The sequence below is a fragment of the Schistocerca gregaria genome, chromosome 2 (genome assembly GCF_023897955.1).
Source record: "Schistocerca gregaria isolate iqSchGreg1 chromosome 2, iqSchGreg1.2, whole genome shotgun sequence".
In the NCBI taxonomy this organism is placed as follows: Eukaryota; Metazoa; Arthropoda; class Insecta; order Orthoptera; family Acrididae; genus Schistocerca; species Schistocerca gregaria.
The window spans coordinates 960,779,477-960,799,138 of NC_064921.1; the positions used below are offsets into that span (position 1 = coordinate 960,779,477).

The 19,662-nt window shown below is 43.4% G+C and overlaps 1 protein-coding gene across 1 annotated transcript in view; it reads left to right on the top strand.

The window, feature by feature from the left end:
* Positions 1 to 19,379, top strand: part of LOC126336070 (sodium/hydrogen exchanger 9B2-like) — a 195,417-nt gene extending 176,038 nt beyond the window's left edge. The window contains exon 12 of the mRNA XM_049999551.1: positions 18,762 to 19,379. Within this exon, the coding sequence (XP_049855508.1) occupies positions 18,762 to 19,076 (315 nt within the window). The 3' untranslated portion in view covers positions 19,077 to 19,379. The remainder of the gene's footprint in view (positions 1 to 18,761) is intronic.
* Positions 19,380 to 19,662: the final 283 nt, after the last annotated feature.

A 19,662-nucleotide genomic window follows, 5' to 3' on the forward strand; every position in this document is an offset into this window, starting at 1 on the left:
GTACACCTCTGGTGATCGTCGAGAGGGACACTGAATAGTACACGGTACATCCAAACCGTCATCGAACCCATCGTTCTACCATTCCTAGACCGGCAAGGGAACTTGCTGTTCCAACAGGACATTGCACGTCCGCATGTATCCCGTGCCACCCAACGTGCTCTAGAAAGTGTAAGTCAACTACCCTGGCCAGCAAGATCTCCGGATCTGGACCCCATTGAGCATGTTTGGGACTGGATGAAGCGTCGTCTCACGCGGTCTGCACATCCAGCACGAACGCTGGTCCAACTGAGGCGCCAGGTGGAAATGGCATGGCAAGCCGTTCCACAGGACTACATCCAGCATCTCTACGATCATCTCCATGGGAGAATAGCAGCCTGCATTGCTGCGAAAGGTGGATATACACTGTACTAGTGCCGACATTGTGCATGCTCTGTTGCCTGTGTCTATGTGCCTGTGGTTCTGTCAGTGTGATCATGTGATGTATCTGACCCCAGGAATGTGTCAATAAAGTTTCCCCTTCCAGGGACAATGAATTCACGGTGTTCTTATTTCAATTTCCAGGAGTGTATGTATGATAACACAGTCAGTACTTATAGAGTAAAACTTCCCAAAATTACATAATCCAGAACCTTCCGTTAACTTGTACTATTCGCTGTGATTAAACCACGTCAATAAAACTGCACATTTGTTCTTCGATGATGAGTAGATTCCCACGCTGGTCTGTCTCGTGCAAGCATCTTCATCTTTGAAAAAGTACTGTAGCCGATATCCATTTGAACCTTCTTACTGTAGTGAACTCTTGGTTTCGCTATAAATTTTTTACTCCCTCCCCCACATTTCTGTCATTACCAAACTGATGATACCCTGATGCCTCGGCATGTTTCCTATCAACCGATCTCTTGTTTTAGTCCAAGTGTGCCTCAATTTTTCTCCAATTCAGTTCAGTACAGTAGTTATTCGATCTACCTGTCTAATCTACGGTATCCTTCTGTGGCACCACATTTCAAAGGCTTCTATTTTCTTCTCGTCTGAACTATTTATCGTCTTGGTTTTACTTCTGTAGAAAAGTACAATCTTTCAGAAAACTTTTAGACACTTGATTCTATATTCCACATTAACAAACTTCCCTTTTTCAGAAAGGCTTTTCTTGAGTCCGCTTCTCTGCATACTATAACCTTTCTAGTCCGTCATTGTCAGTTATTTTACTATCCAAACAGGATAACTCATCGCCTATTTTTAATGAGTTATTTCCCATTCTGCTCCATAAGCATCACCATATTTAATTAATTCGACAACATCCCGTTATCCTTTTTTGCTTCTCTTGATGTTCATCATGTAGCACATTTTCAAGAACTACCCATTCCGTTCAACTGATCTTCCAAGTCAGTTGCCATCTCAGAAAGTATCACAATGTCACCGGCAAACCTCAAAGCTTTTAACTCCTCACCCCAAACTGTAATTCACGTTCCAAATTTTTTCTTTGTTTCCTTTACTACTGACTCACTGTATAGATTAAATAATACTGGTGATACCCTAGAGTCCCTTCTTACTCCTTTTTCAAGTGGTTACTGCTTCGCTTCATGTCCTTTGTCTCCCGTAACTGTAGGCTGGCTTCTGTAAAAGTTGCAGATACGCTTTGACTCCATGTGTTTCATTGCTGGTACGAGTGTTTCAACGAGTCTGTTCAATTTAACATCGTCAAAATCTTTTTCTGAGTGTACAGATGCTATAAATGTAGGTTTGCCTTTCTTCAGTCTGTCTTATAAGATAAATCGTGGAATCAGTATTGTCTCGTGTGTTTCTGCAATCCCCAAACTGCAGAGTGTTCTTCTCTGACGTCTGTGCCTACCAGTTTTTCCATTCTTTTGTAAGTAAAGTGACGGAAGAAATCACAGCACCAAACCATAATTAATGTAGAGTACTGAAATTTCGGCAATGCACTTGTCTAGGTGACATATTTAAGTGATTAACATTGCAAGGTCACAGAGTAAGAGTGAGATAAGCCATTGCAAATGTGAAATGCTCTTACATTAACAACCAGTTTAACCACCAGAATGTCGAATGCAAGCATGCGAATGAGTATGCATTGCGTTGCACAGCTACCGGATATCAGTTTGTGGCATGGAGTTTCATGCCTGTTGCACTTGGTCGGTCAATACAGAGATGGTTAATTCTGTTTGTGGGTAATACTGAAGTTGTCGTCCGATTATGTCCCATATGTGCTCAATTGGAGACAGATCTGCTGATCTAGCACGCCAGAGCAACATGTTGACATTCTGTAGAGCACGTTGGGTTACAACAGAGGTATGTGGGAGTGCGTCATACTGTTGGAAAACATCCCCAGGAATGCTGTTAATGAATGACAGCACGACACGTCGAATCACCAGACCGACGTACAAATTTACAGTTGGGTTCTGTGGGGTAATCACGAGAGTGTTCCTGCTGTTAGGCAATCACACCGCAGACCAGAAATCTTGGTGTAGGTCCAGTGTGTCTAGTACACAGACGCCGGCCGCTGTGGCCGAGTGGGTCTAGGCGCTTCAGTCCGGAACCAAGCTGCTGCTACGGTTGCAGGTTCGAATTCTGCCTCGGGCATGGGTGTGTGTGGTGTCCTTAGGTTAGATAGGTTTAAGTAGTTCTAAGTCTAGGAGACTCATGGCCCCAGATGTTAAGTCGCATAGTGGTTAGAGGCATTTGAACCATTTAGCACACAGACAGCCTTCAACTGGCTCCCCTCTAACCAACACATGGCCATCGCTGGCACCGAGGCAGAATCAGCTTTCATAATACACTCCTGGAAATGGAAAAAAGAACACATTGACACCGGTGTGTCAGACTCACCATACTTGCTCCGGACACTGCGAGAGGGCTGTACAAGCAATGATCACACGCACGGCACAGCAGACACACCAGGAACCGCGGTGTTGGCCGTCGAATGGCGCTAGCTGCGCAGCATTTGTGCACCGCCGCCGTCAGTGTCAGCCAGTTTTCCGTGGCATACGGAGCTCCATCGCAGTCTTTAACACTGGTGGCATGACGCGACAGCGTGGACGTGAACCGTATGTGCAGTTGACGGACTTTGAGCGAGGGCGTATAGTGGGCATGCGGGAGGCCAGGTGGACGTACCGCCGAATTGCTCAACACGTGGGGCGTGAGGTCTCCACAGTACATCGATGTTGTTGCCAGTGGTCGGCGGAAGGTGCACGTGCCCGTCGACCTGGGACCGGACCGCAGCGACGCACGGATGCTCGCCAAGACCGTAGGATCCTACACAGTGCCGTAGGGGACTGCACCGCCACTTCCCAGCAAATTAGGGACACTGTTGCTCCTGGGGTATCGGCGAGGACCATTCGCAACCGTCTCCATGAAGCAGGGCTACGGTCCCGCACACCGTTAGGCCGTCTTCCGCTCACGCCCCAACATCGTGCAGCCCGCCTCCAGTGGTGTCGCGACAGGCGTGAATGGAGGGACGAATGGAGACGTGTCGTCTTCAGCGATGAGAGTCGCTTCTGCCTTGGTGCCAATGATGGTCGTATGCGTGTTTGGCACCGTGCAGGTGAGCGCCACAATCGGGACTGCATACGACCAAGGCACACAGGGCCAACACCCAGCATCATGGTGTGGGGAGCGATGTCCTACACTGGCTGTACACCTCTGGTGATTGTCTAGGGGACACTGAATAGTGCACGGTACATCCAAACCGTCATCGAACCCATCGTTCTACCATTCCTAGAACGCCAAGGGAACTTTCTGTTCCAACAGGACAATGCACGTCCGCATGTATCCCGTGCCACCCAACGTGCTCTAGAAGGTGTAAGTCAACTACCCTGGCCAGCAAGATCTCCGGATCTGTCCCCCATTGAGCATGTTTGGGAGTGGACGAAGCGTCGTCTCACGCGGTCTGCACATCCAGCACGAACGCTGGTCCAACTGAGGCGCCAGGTGGAAATGGCATGGCAAGCCGTTCCACAGGACTACATCCAGCATCTCTACGATCGTCTCCATGGGAGAATAGCAGGCTGAATTGCTGCGAAAGGTGGATATACACTGTACTAGTGCCGACATTGTGCATGCTCTGTTGCCTGTGTCTATGTGCCTGTGGTTCTGTCAGTGTGATCATGTGATGTATCTGACCCCAGGAATGTGTCAATAAAGTTTCCCCTTCCTGGGACAATGAATTCACGGTGTTCTTATTTCAATTTCCAGGAGTGTAGAACACAACAACCTCCACCCTGCCCTCCAATGATATCTCGCTTGACACTACTGTAGTCGAAAATGGTGGTGGTTTGGGGTCAGTGGAATGTACGCCACAGAGATCTGGCTCGGAGCTGTCCTTGAAGTAACAGATTTGCAACAGTTCGTTACGTCACAATGTGCCAACTGCTACGTAGACTGCTGCTGTGGATGCAGTGCGATGCTCCATTGCCATATGCAGAACGCTATGGTCTCTCATCAGTTACACTGCCAGAAGCAGAGTTCGTTTTGTTTGCAGATATTGCAATAAATAGTATGTCGAGTGTAGTTCTAGAAAGATCTGCTAATGATATTTTCATGGATATTAATAAATGGTTTAAAGCCAACTCACTGACATTAAACTTCGAAAAGACTCACTATATGCAATTCAGAACCTGTAAGAGGTTTCCAACCATCATATGCATTATGTATGAAGAAGAGCAGATAAAAGAGGCTGACAGTCTTAAATACCTAGGATTACAACTTGATAATAAATTCAGTTGAGAGGAGCACACCCCAGAAATGCAGAAACGGCTTAATCAATCTGTATTTGCAATTCGAGTGTTAGCAGACATAGGCGACATAAAAATGAAAAAGCTTGCATACTTTGCCCACTTTCATTCCATAATGTCATATGGTATAATATTTTGGGTAACTCTTCAAGTCAAACTAAAGTTTTCAGAGTCCAAAAGCGTGTAATACGTATTATTTGTGGAGTAAATTCACGGACGTCCTGTAGAAACCTCTTCAAAGAACTGGGTATACTAACTACTGCCTCTCAATATATTTACTCCTTAATGAAATTTGTCCTAAATAATATATCTCATTTTTCCAACAAACATCTCAGTTCATACATACAATACATACATACCAAAATGATCTGCAGAAGGACTTAAAAGCACTTACTTTAGTTCAAAAAGGGGTCCACTACTCATAACACTCATCTTCAATAATTTCCCAGCAAACATAAAAAATTTAGTTACCAAGTAAAGATCAGTTTAAAAGGAGCCTGAAAAACTTACTAGTGGCTAACTCCTTCTACTCCATCTCCGAATTTTTAATAGAAACAAATGATGTATTGTATATATTCATACTATTGGTATTGTTATTTCAGCTTAAAAAAATCCACATGTTCCACATCCACGAGGATCTCCTCAGCACGGATCTATGGAAAGAAAAACTAATCTAATCTAATCTAATCTATGGTCGCCCCTCTCGGTAGTGCTACGTGGCCGTTCGGTGACTGTCTTCTTGTGATCGTACATTCTCGTGAGCACCGCTGCCAGCAGTCATGTTCGTGTACAGTGGCTACATTCCTGCTGAATCTTTCCGCAGTATCGCAGAAGGAACATCCATCGTCCCATAGCCCTATTACGCGACCTCATTCAAGCTCAGTGAGGTGTTGATAATGGCATCTTTGTCGCTTTAAAGGCATTGTTGAACAACCACGTCCAGTCTTAGAGCTAACCAACGCTCAAGACCGTTACAGCGTGTATTTAAAACAAACCTGATCTGCATCCTCATAGTGGCGCTACTAACTCCACTTATGCGACTGGCGCGAAATTTGAAAATCATCATTCGGATGTAGAAACACCCCTACCAACTTCCGTTTACGCCGAACATCTCCTTCTTGCTTTTACGATTTTTTTTCCATTAGTTTAATTCTTGTCGATATGTAACAGCCTTGGCTTATTATATTGATGGATCTGTTACATACAGTACTGTCAGCACCTGATTTCTTTGCAAGGAAGGAAGAAATAAAGATTACGGTTTAGTGTCCTGTCTACACTGAAGGCATTAGAGATGGACCACAAGCTCGGAATGTTTCGTCTGGGGAAGCAAATCGATCATGCCGTTTCAAAGGAACCTTTCCGGCATTTGCCACGAATGATTTAGCGAAGTTTGGATGGCTGGGCGCGGATTCGAACCGTCATCCTCTGAATGGGAGTCCATTATGCGGTTCTAGGCGCTTCACTCCGGAATCGCGCTGCCCCTACGGTCGCAGCTTCGAATTCTGCTTCGGGCAGGGATGTGTGTGATGTACTTAGGTTAGTTAGGTTTAAGTAGTTCTAGGTCTACGGGACTAATGACCTCAGATGTTCAGTCCCATAGTGCTCAGAGCCATTTGAACATTTTTGCTAACCACTGCACAACCTCGGATTCTGAAAATCACTGAAAATAACACTTTCTAATAAAAGCTGGCATATGCAAGGGGATGGGAAAACATGAAGCACTCAGAGTAAGAGGAAACTGCTGGGTTTAAAAGAGGTCAGAAGCACTCAGATTAAGAGGAAACTGCTGGATATAAAAGAGGTTAGCATCAATTGTTGTTTAAGTTTCATAAGAGAGCCCATGATTGGCTCACCGAAATTATTTTTTGTAGCGGGGATGAGAACTTGCGTGTGTCTATGTGCAGTCATTATCGAGAAGCAACTTCACAGTCAGAGAATTTCTGCTTTCTGCCCCACTTAAGCGGTGAATCATAGCAGACTCTTAAGAGGAGGAAGATTGCTCGTATTTTTATGAGTTTTTTCACAGGATGGAACTCAGAAGGTCTACAGAGGTTGGCTAGTAAGAATCCAGTGTTGGCAAAACCAGCAAGATTTTGGTAGGTGTGGATGAGGGGACTTCGTTCTAGAGCTCCAGAGTGGGAGGATTTCGCCTTCATCTCCACTTCCAGCAGAGAACACTTTGGATGGTGGTCGTTTTGAGACTGTCTCAGAGCCGATCATAAATAGTGAGGCCAAACTTGTAATTTTCACGTACCACTGAAACCATTCTCTGCATTTGGGTTTTAGAACAACGGCAAGCACATGGGACATTTATGCTTGACGTGACGACGTGGACTTGAGGTCATTTGTTACGAGCTAGAGTTTTGCTCTTCTGAATAAATTCGTGCACTTAGCTAGTGAACTCGGCATGCGCTTAGGGAAGGGATTTAGTGCTCATATTCACTTCTCAGGATCTTTTCTGTGTTAGCTAATTCTGAGTCATTAGCAATTTATGTGGAATACAGGTAACTGCACATCGTCATTATCATTTCCTTTGCAATTCCGCGCAGCTGTGGCAAGGTATTGCCCTGTACATTTAATAATCCATTTGAACCATTGTGACCTTAATAATTTCTTGTATTATCTACTCAGCGTTCGGAGCTAGGTCCATACATTTTTGCAATAAACAGGACTTTATTGTGAGCTTTAGTGTCATTCCATAGTCAGATGAAACCCTTTCTCATGACATCTATGGGAGGTACGTTACCTATATTTCACTGTTTAATTTGGCGACACCTGTTCAAATACAGATGTTAAATAGCATATGTTGTATTGAAACGTCCCCTTAGAAAAATTATTACAAGACTGTGCTTAAACTGACACACAATATTTTTTAGCGCAACGCAATCTGACTTTCAAAAATCCCTACGAAAGAATGGCCCTGACTAACAATAACCTATACGTTTCACAAATAACTTACCTCACAAAAATCTTCGTTACTCAAGCTACTGCAATACAGCGAGCGCCACTACTGCCAGCTAAATAAAAGATTCAAACTACTGAAGGCACTAACTACTGATAGGCATAGTTAGCAAATGAAAGATTTTAATAGAGAACAAACAATGTATTTACCTCACTAGTCATAATATATATAGCAGTTCATGACACCAATTCTTACAAATTTCAAAACTCCGCCATCTCTCTCCCCACGTCCACGATTGCTGGCGGCTGACCTCCAACTGCGCAACGCTACGCGCTGTTAGCATCCAGCTGCCGCTGCCCGACACTACAATGGCAGACAACAATGCAAACTAGCCACAGACTGCACACGGCACAGCCAGTGATTTTTCATACAGAGCGCTATGTGGCGTTACCAGTAAGAAAACCTAAACAGCCTACTTACATAGCCCCCATGCTCCCCACAAAAAATTTTTACAAATTGTTTTGGGCAGTGGCCAATAATGATTTGATAAAATTTTTCATAATTACTATAACAAAGATATCATATGCACACACTTATTGATACAATGTTGGTCAAAAGCTAAAATTTTCTCACAGTCCATAAAGACAGTCCTGATCATTCATCAAAGTAAAATTGCAGTGTTTTTCTCAAAGTCTGAGTAGTAAAAGAAAATGCACTTGGATGTAGTGGATTTTTAAGCAGTCTTGAAGAAGTAGTGTTGTCCTTCCAACGGATAGACAGTGCTGACTCTTGACATGCAGACAGGTAATGGGCCACAGTAGAGTCAGTCAACGTTGAAGACTATCGGTAGGTAGGTCATCACAGAGCAGACCCACTGTAGTCCTGGTAGAGATAACTATTGGTGGGCCACCAGAGGTGCAGACCCACTGCAGTCCTTGTAGAAATAATGGTATTGGTGGGTCATCAAAGGTGTAGACCCACTGTAGTCCTTGTAGAGATGGCCAGCAGCCATCTGTTTGACTGTGCAGGCGCTCAATCACCATTGAAGAGTCTTGCGGATAATATAGCAAGTCCATAACCACCACTTGTGCACTCACAAAAATTGTTTTTGAAATGTCCTTACAACCAGCAATGCTGTTATTCAGTCCCTTACTGAATTATTAATACACGTGCAAACACTATCAGTCCCTACTTCTCACATATTGTCCATATACTATGACCAACAGAAACGTGTGCAGTGAAATGTAACTTACACGTTACTTAATTTGATAAACTGGTGTCATTTACAATTTTATAACATAAGAATACAATAACAAAGGTACAAAATACATCTTTAAAGAACATAACAATACAGATAACATTTGCAGTAGTACAGGCTTTACAAAAGAATCGAAATAGCAAATACATCAGTGTTACAAAAATTACGACATAAGCACATACATAAAAGATCAGAATAACTTTTGAAACATCAACTTCACACATGAGCATTAAAACAAAACACAATAAATAATGTCTGAACATATTTACAAAGAAAATAACATAGTATTTGAAAAATTCTACAACATAAATCTTATTAGCTAAACACATAAAGACAGGAAAAAGACAAATACACAAGGGTACATAAACACATAGAGGGATAATATGAAAGGAAAGGACAGGGTTTGTTTTACTGCAGTATTTTGCATAGAGATCTCCCTTATTTCATCATTATTCCCAAAAAGTCCTATCTAAACCTGCTTTCTGTATTCTGTTCACAGCCTCTTTCAAAAATAGTTTTTCTCCACTGTACACTACTTGTTTGGCCAAACCATTTCCTTATAGCTTCTCAATGCTTTTCTTCCAATTCATCATAGTTAGTTTCTTATATAGTCTACCCCTCTTAAGCTAACTTAAAGCTACTGAGATCAGATGCTAAACTAAGGGATGAGGCAATGCAGCAGCACAAAACAATAAATACAAATAGCAATGACAAAAAAATGCAAGTAAGCAAAGCAAGCAGCAATAAATGTAATAACTTATACCTAAACATGACAAAGCTGAAGCAGAAAAAATATTACAGTAAAAATGTGTAATACCTATGTCACACCTTAACACTAGAGTGATGCATGACTAGAACATACGCTGGCAGATAAGTTACCAAATCGTAAAAAAATTATTTTTGTAAGTCCTGTGAAGGGAAATGTCTATTCGTGCTCTCTTTTCTAAGGAAGTACATCATAAAATGATTCTTTACTGGATCTGTAGACAGAAAGTAGGTATATTAGTACATGTATTAAATTTTAATTTAAACAATGCTGCGTTGCAACAAGAAACTAGATATTAAACAAAATTGGCAAAGCAAGGCGTGAAACGTCATTCGCTAGCCATAAGGCATTTCATAATGCAGTAAACAATCTTCCAGCTAGCAAGACAATAGACATGAAACGTTTCTCATCATTTCATTTCAGTAAATATCATAAATTAAGAACTCTACAGTGTAATCATGTTTTTAAGTTTGAGGGTGTCGTATTTACGATGCTTTCTACAAAGGAATGTCAATAGCGAGGATAATGGCCTCTTTTTTTTTCTCCACCTGTGCCTCTGACAGGCACACACTAATAGCTTTTTTTCCAGGCGCCTGTCGCGCAGCTGGGTGCCCACGACGCATTACGTGCACGTGGTCACTTACCTTTATTACTGAAAAATTTACGACATCAGTGTCCGCTACAGTGACAGTCACATATAAAAATATTTTCACAGGTTGAGAATTTGCGTTACAAATCTGTAGAAACAAAATCCTTTAAATATAATAGTGTCCAAAAAATTTTCATCGGCATTGTAATACATTCACGCATTTACATACATTTCATAACTCTTAAAGTACGATTCTTTGTTTCCAACAACCTTTTGCACAAACCAGAGTCCCTAACCACTACTCATTATTCCTTGCTTTATTACACATATACATATTTGTCGACACTTCTTCAATATTTAATCATAAGAAATACATAGCATAATCAAATTCCTCACATAGCATCAGCCTATTGATCATAAACATACCACAACAGCGTAATACACATCGTCATCATAACATCATAAAACCTCAACCAAATCTCAAAATCGTCGTGGCTTCCTATTTCAAAACCTAAAAGAATTCTCTGCTCATGTCAAAAGTGTCATCTACCTCAAACGTACTTTAAAAATCATGATCCCATACCAAATGTGTCATTCAAAGCTCTCATAGTATCACAATTGTTCCGAAAAAGTATGAACAGTTCACAAAGTAAAGACAAAATAGAATTTCGTAAGTGTGAAGTTATCCAACTGTGTAATTACGTAAACATCTGTCACTGATGTAGTATAATAAATGTTTGTTTCTCTCAGTTAAATGATCAGATAGCTGTGTAATTTATGTGTTAGGGAAATATGGTACTGATGTGTAAAGTTGTATAAGCAAATACCATATTAGCTAGGGCTCCTTGTGCTTGCCACACACATGGTACACAAAGTAAGCGTGTACCCCCCTGAGGATTAATGTAATTATACCCTCAGGTGTTACAGATTACAGCAATGGAATGAAATGTGTCACAAAAAACTTTCTTTTTAATTCAACAATATTGATAAATAAATGGTTTAAGTACCAAATTAATCACTCAAATGCGTGCCCTGTAGTGCTAAATGTGCGTTTTGCTGTAAGATATTTATGTGGAAGTGTCGTAGTTATCGTCCTCTGTAAGCAAAGTTCTAGTGAAGTCAATGTACTTACCTCGTAATAAAGGAAGTGAATTGCTTTGTGTATAAATATCTTAGTTATTACGCTTATTGCCGTGATGAAGACAGTACTATGCTGTAACGTATTGCTGTGCTATGGAAAAAGGTGTCTAATTGTAGCTATACCACAAAAGTTACCACTAAAACATGTTTTACTTTCCAGAAAAATTCAGAAAAACTGTGCTGATATAAAACAGATAAACTGCAAAAGCAACATTGTAAATTGTCACTCATTAGTAGCGTCGTGATAAAATCGTGTAGCTGTCACATAAACTAACCACTGTGTCATCTGGTATCTCACAGAAAGTATTTTAAATCCAGAATGTATTTTCAAGTAAACCAAAATGTTGCATTAAAATCTCATTAGCAATACTGGTAAATGTTCTAAGTATGTAAGCCTTATAGTCGTTACGTAATCGTGCAACTAACAAGCAAGAATGTACACACACAATAACACTGTGACGTCTGTTCACTATAACAATGCACTCGTAAATACTGTCTAAATAAGTTCTCTAAGTTCTAGACTGGATAGTAAACTTCAAACATTGTTGCATGCTAACAGTTTCTAAGTCTGACAAAGCATACTAGTAATGTAAAGTGAAAAGTTGTATGGCAAAGACAAAGTTAAAAAGCTGATTGTCTCTTAATAAACGGTTTTACATGTAAAATGTGGTGTAAACCTTTACTCTTCCTAGTACGCAGACTGTCAACTGAAAAGCAATTATCATATGGTTACGTCGGTAAGGAACACTGGAATTTTGCTCAAGGTTAGCTTATGTTATTTTTCTCTGAGCCAGCCGGCGCACGCGGCTGCCTGAGGTGGGAGTCATTGTCTGTTTCTTTGTTGGCGCGCGTCGTTATTGGGATTAGGAGACCTAACTTCTACAAATTCACCTTGCCAAGAGGGCCCTGCTCTGTTTGAATCCAGCCAGTTCTGATGCAATTCAGGTCTGTCGTTACGATCATATCATCTGTCGTCATGTCGGTAATTTCTGTAATTAATTTCTTGTCGGCTACGTGGTGGAGAATTTCTCCCTGAATCGTAACTGCGCGCTGGACCGTTGCGTCTGAAGTTATTCTGTCTCCCTTGATAGTAATTGTTTTGGCTCCCATATTGTCTGTTTCTACGTTTGTCTCTGTTATATTCATTACTACGGAAATGGGATCTTTCTCTGTAACTATTACTCTGCCAGTGGTTGTCATACGGCTGGTGTCTGTTTTCGTCACGATTTGTATCGTGAGAATAGCCTTGTCGTGGCCAGTTTTTATTTCTGTCATCGCGGAATTGCGACGGGTGTGACCTGTAATTGTTGTGTTCCTGTTTTCGCGTTCCGCGATTGTCAGTGTCAATTTCTAATTCTTGTAAGAGCCACTGAAAAGCTTCAATGTCGTCTTTGCAACGGCCTGCCAAAATAATTTGCCGTAAATGTTCAGGCAATTTGATTAAGCAAATGCGGATGAGTTCTGACAGGCTGTATGGGTTTGACAGATACTGATTCTTATGTAACATGTCTTCAAAATATTTCACAAGACTTGAAAATTCAGATTGTTCGAAATTTTTCATCATTATGATGCCATGTTTTACTCGGTCTTGTGTGGCTTGGGACCAATATGCTGAGAGGAAGGCATGGTAAAATTCTCCATCACTGTGGCAATCGTGAATGACCGATCGCATTCTTACAGCTGGTTCATTCTCTAAGTAGCCACACATAAATTCTAATCTGTGCTCTAATGACCAGTTGGGAGGAAAACAATGAGAGAATTGATGGAGCCACGCTTATGGATGAATGTCGTTGCCAGAATTCTTAAATGTTTTGAACTTACGTGCAGTAATAAACAGCTTATAGTCAAAATCATCGTGTCGGCGGGTAGCATATCGGTCATTGTTACGTCGTGTCGGCGGTTCCATCTCAAAATTCGGTGCACCTTGCCAATTACTTTCATGATTTCCGAAATGCCCTGTGTTATTATTTTGTGGTTGTTCTGTATTGCTATGTCCCTCTTCCCATACTGGTGCGCGAGTGTCCTCTGAAATATGTAATTCTTGTATTACTTGAGCCAACTGATCTTGTACTTCCCGCATTTCTCTTTTGTACTGTGTGTTGATTTGATTTTGATTCTGTTTGAATTTCCTAATTTGTTCATACTCTTCAGTGTCAGTGAAGGCTACAGGCTTCGTGTCATTCAGATCATCATCTACCTTCGTAGATAAGTTAGTGAACTGATCTGAAAGTTCGGCTACTTTATCCGACAGTGAAATTATTTCCTCTGTGTGTCTTTCTGAACCAATTTTCAGAGTATCTACGGTGTCCTTTAAGTTCGCTTGAATTTTTGCAAGTTGCGTAACCGAATCGGTAATGCAACTGAGTCAATTTTAGCTTGCAAGGTCTCATGATTGTCATGAACAATAGTTTGCAGTTCTTTTATGGCTGCTTCGTGATTCTGTAATGTATTTTCATGCCGCGAAAAAATAGGTTGGAAATGCTCACAAATTTGTGTTTTTACGTCATTACAGCCTTTTTGACATTTCGATTCGATGTTATGTAACTCATTAGTTAAATATTCACATGTTTGTTCAAGTGTGGTGTCTAACTTTTGAAGATTCTGTCCCATTTGTTTCTGATTTTGTTCAAGCGTTGTGTCTAACTTTTGAAGATTTTGTTCCATTGTGTGTAACTTTTGAAGCTTTTGTTGTGTTTGTCTCTGATTTTGTTCCATTGTGTCTAACTTTTGAAGATTTTGTCCCATTTGTTTCTGATTTTGTTCAAGCGTTGTGTCTAACTTTTGTAGCCTTTGTCCCATTTGTTGCATTAACTGTAATAACAGTGCACTGGTGTCTGAAACATGTTTCTCAGTGCTTTTCGGCAGTGCATTTGAACCGGCAATATTCGCATTTTGAAAAGCAGAAAATATGTCTTGATTTATTTGAGAAAACGGTGAGGACGCAAAATCTGAATCTACAGTATTTGCAAGATTGTGTCCTGTCATTTCGGAATCCTGAGGCGAGCTGTTGCCGACCGATCTATCGATAATGCTTCCCTGTTCACTAATTGTTTCACTGCCTACACCATTATTTGCAGCCCGCTCCATTTCCCTATGCGCTATTACCAAATTACTACTTTGAACGTTAGTGAATTCATTACATGGTGACGCTAACACACTGCTTTCGTCGTCACTGTCATTTCTCAGATTACTTTGGAGCCTAGTGTTACGTTTTTCACACGACAACACAGAAAAACATAATTTGAAGAACAAAAATAAGAGAACACATTAACATAGCACTGAAAATAATATCTAGTTAATTGCAAGCGCAGCTATGAAATACTTGGTGCAACTCTAGATGCATGCCACAACTGTAGTACTGTACAACAATGAAAGACTACAACTACAAAGGAAATTCCTTCTATGATTACGCGCTAGCAATAAAAAAAATCTACATTAATTACACAAACTAAAAGAAAAAATCAGAAGATTCCAGTGAGGTATCCTCGGCTAAGGGTCGACATATGAAACGTCCCCTTAGAAAAATTATACACGACTGTGCTTAAACTGAAACACAATATTTTTTAGCGCAACGCAATCTGACTTTCAAAAATCCCTACGAAAGAATGGCCCTGACTAACAATAACCTATACGTTTCACAAATAACTTACCTCACAAAAATCTTCGTTACTCAAGCTACTGCAATACAGCGAGCGCCACTACTGCCAGCTAAATAAAAGATTCAAACTACTGAAGGCACTAACTACTGATAGGCATAGTTAGCAAATGAAAGATTTTAATAGAGAACAAACAATGTATTTACCTCACTAGTCATAATATATATAGCAGTTCATGACACCAATTCTTACAAATGTCAAAACTCCGCCATTTCTCTCCCCACGTCCACCACTGCTGGCGGCTGACCTCCAACTGCGCAACGCTACGCGCTGTTAGCATCCAGCTGCCGCTGCCCGACACTACAATGGCAGACAACAATGCAAACTAGCCACAGACTGCGCACAGCACAGCCAGTGATTTTTCATACAGAGCGCTATGTGGCGTTACCAGTAAGAAAACCTAAACAGCCTACTTACAGTATAACTTTATCTAAACACTAGAAATGATCTTATGAGAAGTGTTCTGTTTACTGCACAGGTCACTGGGTTCAGATCTTAATGGCATCACAGGTATATACGCAGACTGAAGCAACAAATGAAAATTTATACGAAGGTCAGGATTCGAAGGCAGGTCTGCTGCATAGTAGGCAGATGTGTTGGCCAATACGCCACCGTTGCCAATGGCTTGGCACACCTGCAAAGACTACCCTAGCACGCCTCCCCCTTCATTCCAAATTCCCATCCACGCTTCAGGACACTTTCTATTCCCCCTACACTCAAACAGCGTTGCAGGGGCTCTCCAGCTGTATTGGAATCGAATGAAATGGAGGATCGTGCCTGAAACACAGACCAGGACGGCGTACTGATGCACATCTGCCTAGTAACCAGGAGACCTGTGTTCGTATCCCAGCCTTGGTACAAATTTTAGTCCGTTATCTCAGTCTGCATATGTCCATTGTAGATGTCTGAGACTTGCAAAGGTCTCTGGAACCATATACACTTCTGGGCGTTAAAATTGCTACACCAAGAAGAAATGCAGATGAGAAACGGGCGTTCATTGGGCAAATATATTATACTAGAATTACCACGTAATTTGGGTGCATAGATCCTGATAAATCAGGGATCGAAACGTGGCTGCACGGTCCTTTATAGCCATGCGGATAGGATGCCGGTCACCTCGGCTGCTAGTGATACGAGGCCGTTCGGATCCAGCACGGCGTTCCGTATTACCCTCCTGAACCCACTGATCCCATATTCTGCTAACAGTCATTGGATCTCGACCAAAGTGAGCAGCAATGTCGCCATACGATAAACCGCAATCGCGATAGGCTACAATCCGACCTTTATAAAAGTCGGAAACGCATTTCTCCTCCTTACACGAGGCATTACAACAGGCAACGCCGGTCAAGTGCTGTTTGTGTATGAGAAATCAGTTGGAAACTTTCCTCATGTCAGCACTTTGTAGGTGTCGCCAGCGGCGCCAACCTTGTGTGAATGCTCTCAAAAGCGAATTATTTGCATATCACAGCATCTTCTTCCTGTCGGTTAAATTTCGCGCCGGTAGCACGTCATCTTCGTGGTGTACCAATTTTAATGGCCAGTAGCGTATGTTAGCTAATTATGAGTCATTAGCAAATTATGTGGATACAGCTAACTGCACATCGTCATTATCATTTCCTTTGCAAATTCCGCGCACATGTGGCAAGGTATTGTCGTGTACCTTTAATAATCTACACTTCTGGAAATGGAAAAAAGAACACATGGACACCGGTGTGTCAGACCCACCATACTTGCTCCGGACACTGCGAGAGGGCTGTACAAGCAATGATCACACGCACGGCACAGCGGACACATCAGGAACCGCGGTGTTGGCCGTCGAATGGCGCTAGCTGCGCAGCATTTGTGCACCGCCGCCGTCAGTGTCAGCCAGTTTGCCGTGGCATACGGAGCTCCATCGCAGTCTTTAACACTGGTAGCATGCCGCGACAGCGTGGACGTGAACCGTATGTGCATTTGACGGAGTTTGAGCGAGGGCGTATAGTGGGCATGCGGGAGGCCGGGTGGACGTACCGCCGAATTGCTCAACACGTGGGGCGTGAGGTCTCCACAGTACATCGATGTTGTCACCAATGGCCGGCGAGAGGTGCACGTGCCCGTCGACCTGGGACCGGACCGCAGCGACGCACGGATGCACGCCAAGACCGTAGGATCCTACGCAGTCCCGTAGGGGACCCCACCGCCACTTCCCAGCAAATTAGGGACACTGTTGCTCCTGGGGTATCGGCGAGGACCATTCGCAACCGTCTCCATGAAGCTGGGCTACGGTCCCGCACACCGTTAGGCCGTCTTCCGCTCACGCCCCAACATCGTGGATCCCGCCTCCAGTGGTGTCGCGACAGGCGTGAATGGAGGGACGAATGGAGACGTGTCGTCTTCAGCGATGAGAGTCGCTTCTGCCTTGGTGCCAATGATGGTCGTATGAGTGTTTGGCGCCGTGTAGGTGAGCGCCACAATCAGGACTGCATACGACCGAGACACACAGGGCCAACACCCGGCATCATGGTGTGGGGAGCGATCTCCTACACTGGCCGTACACCTCTGGTGATCGTCGAGGGGACACTGAATAGTGCACGGTACATCCAAACCGTCATCGAACCCATCGTTCTACCATTCCCAAACCGGCAAGGGAACTTGCTGTTCCAACAGGACAATACACGTCCGCATGTATCCCGTGCCACCCAACGTGCTCTAGAAGGTGTAAGTCAACTACCCTGGCCAGCAAGATCTCCGGATCTGTCCCCCATTGAGCATGTTTGGGACTGGATGAAGCGTCGTCTCACGCGATCTGCACGTCCAGCACGAACGCTGGTCCAACTGAGGCGCCAGGTGGAAATGGCATGGCAAGCCGTTCCACAGGACTACATCCAGCATCTCTACGATCGTCTCCATGGGAGAATAGCAGCCCGCATTGCTGCGAAAGGTGGATATACACTGTACTAGTGCCGACATTGTGCATCCTCTGTTGCCTGTGTCTATGTGCCTGTGGTTCTGTCAGTGTGATCATGTGATGTATCTGACCCCAGGAATGTGTCAATAAAGTTTCCCCTTCCTGGGACAATGAATTCACGGTGTTCTTATTTCAATTTCCAGGAGTGTATTTGAACCATTGTGACCTTAATAATTTCTTTTATTATCTATTCAACGTTTGGAGCTAAGTCCAGGTATTTTAGCAATAAACAGGACTTTACTGTGAGCTTTAGTGTCATTCCAGTGTCAGATGAATCTCTTTCTCATTATATCTATGAGAGCTTCGTATGCCAGCCTTGGTACTGATTTTCATCCGTCACCCCAGTGTACGTATATCCATTGTAGATGTCTGAGACTTGAAAAGGTCTGTGGAACCATATAGACTTGAAAAGATCTCTGGAACCATATGCTTTCATTTGATTAAAGCTCCCCAAGGGTATGCTTGAAGTTCAACTGTAGTCTTACAACATCAAGAGAAATAGCGTTGTCATGACAGCTCTCTCAAGGACCTCAATAAATCTGAGGAATGACGCCTACTAAAGGGGCCTCATTTCGACTTAAGTCTTTCAGTGCCCTGTCAAATTCTTCACGCAGTATCGTACCATTCATCTCATTTCGCTCAGCTTTGTCTTGTTTTTCGCCGACGTATTGCTTTCTGTGGGTTTAGGTCACTGAATTTGTTCCACTTGTAACGGTGCCTTCGCAGTGCTGACGGTAAGTGTGACGGCTTGCCCGCAGGCGGCGCTGTGCCTGCAGCCGCTGGAGAAGGTGCAGGCGTCCGGCGGCTCCGAGGAGGAGCTGCGGTACGCGCAGCTGGTGAAGATGACGTGCGTGCTAGCCATCCTGCTGACGGCGCCCACCGGGGCCGCGCTGATCCTGCTGACGGGCCCGCGGCTGCTGACGCGCCTCTCCAAGTCGCGGCCCGGCAGCTGCCGCCACAGTCACAGCGGCCGGCCTTCCCTGCGGGACATCTCCATCCTGGACGAGGACCGCGAGCCGGACCTGCCTCCGTCCAGAGCCGCGCTGGGGCCCCACGAGATAGCCGCTGCCTAGCCGACGCGGCAGCGCAGTCGTGTCTGCCGCACGCCACAGTGCTTCTGGGGCCAGCCGACGTCCCAACGAATCACACCCAATTACGGCACGTTTCTTACACCTGGTTCCAGTATGGTCTGGGCTTTTGGGATCCAGCCTGGACGCTTATCTCACATTTTCAACTCACTTCTGGACTTTTCCGTGTTTACTAGTGAATCGCACATTACATGTTACTGCCAAATACAAGTACAGCTCTTACTTTAGAGCCCAAAAAATTATATTGTAACCAGAATTAAAATATACAATAGGCTTACTGTCCTTCCAGTCGCATATGTCTTTCTTCCTAGACCTCAAATACACTCCTGGAAATTGAGATAAGAACACCGTGAATTCATTGTCCCAGGAAGGGGAAACTTTATTGACACATTCCTGGGGTCAGATACATCACATGATCACACTGACAGAACCACAGGCACATAGACACAGGCAACAGAGCATGCACAATGTCGGCACTAGTACAGTGTATATCCACCTTTCGCAGCAATGCAGGCTGCTTTTCTCCCATGGAGACGATCGTAGAGATGCTGGATGTAGTCCTGTGGAACGG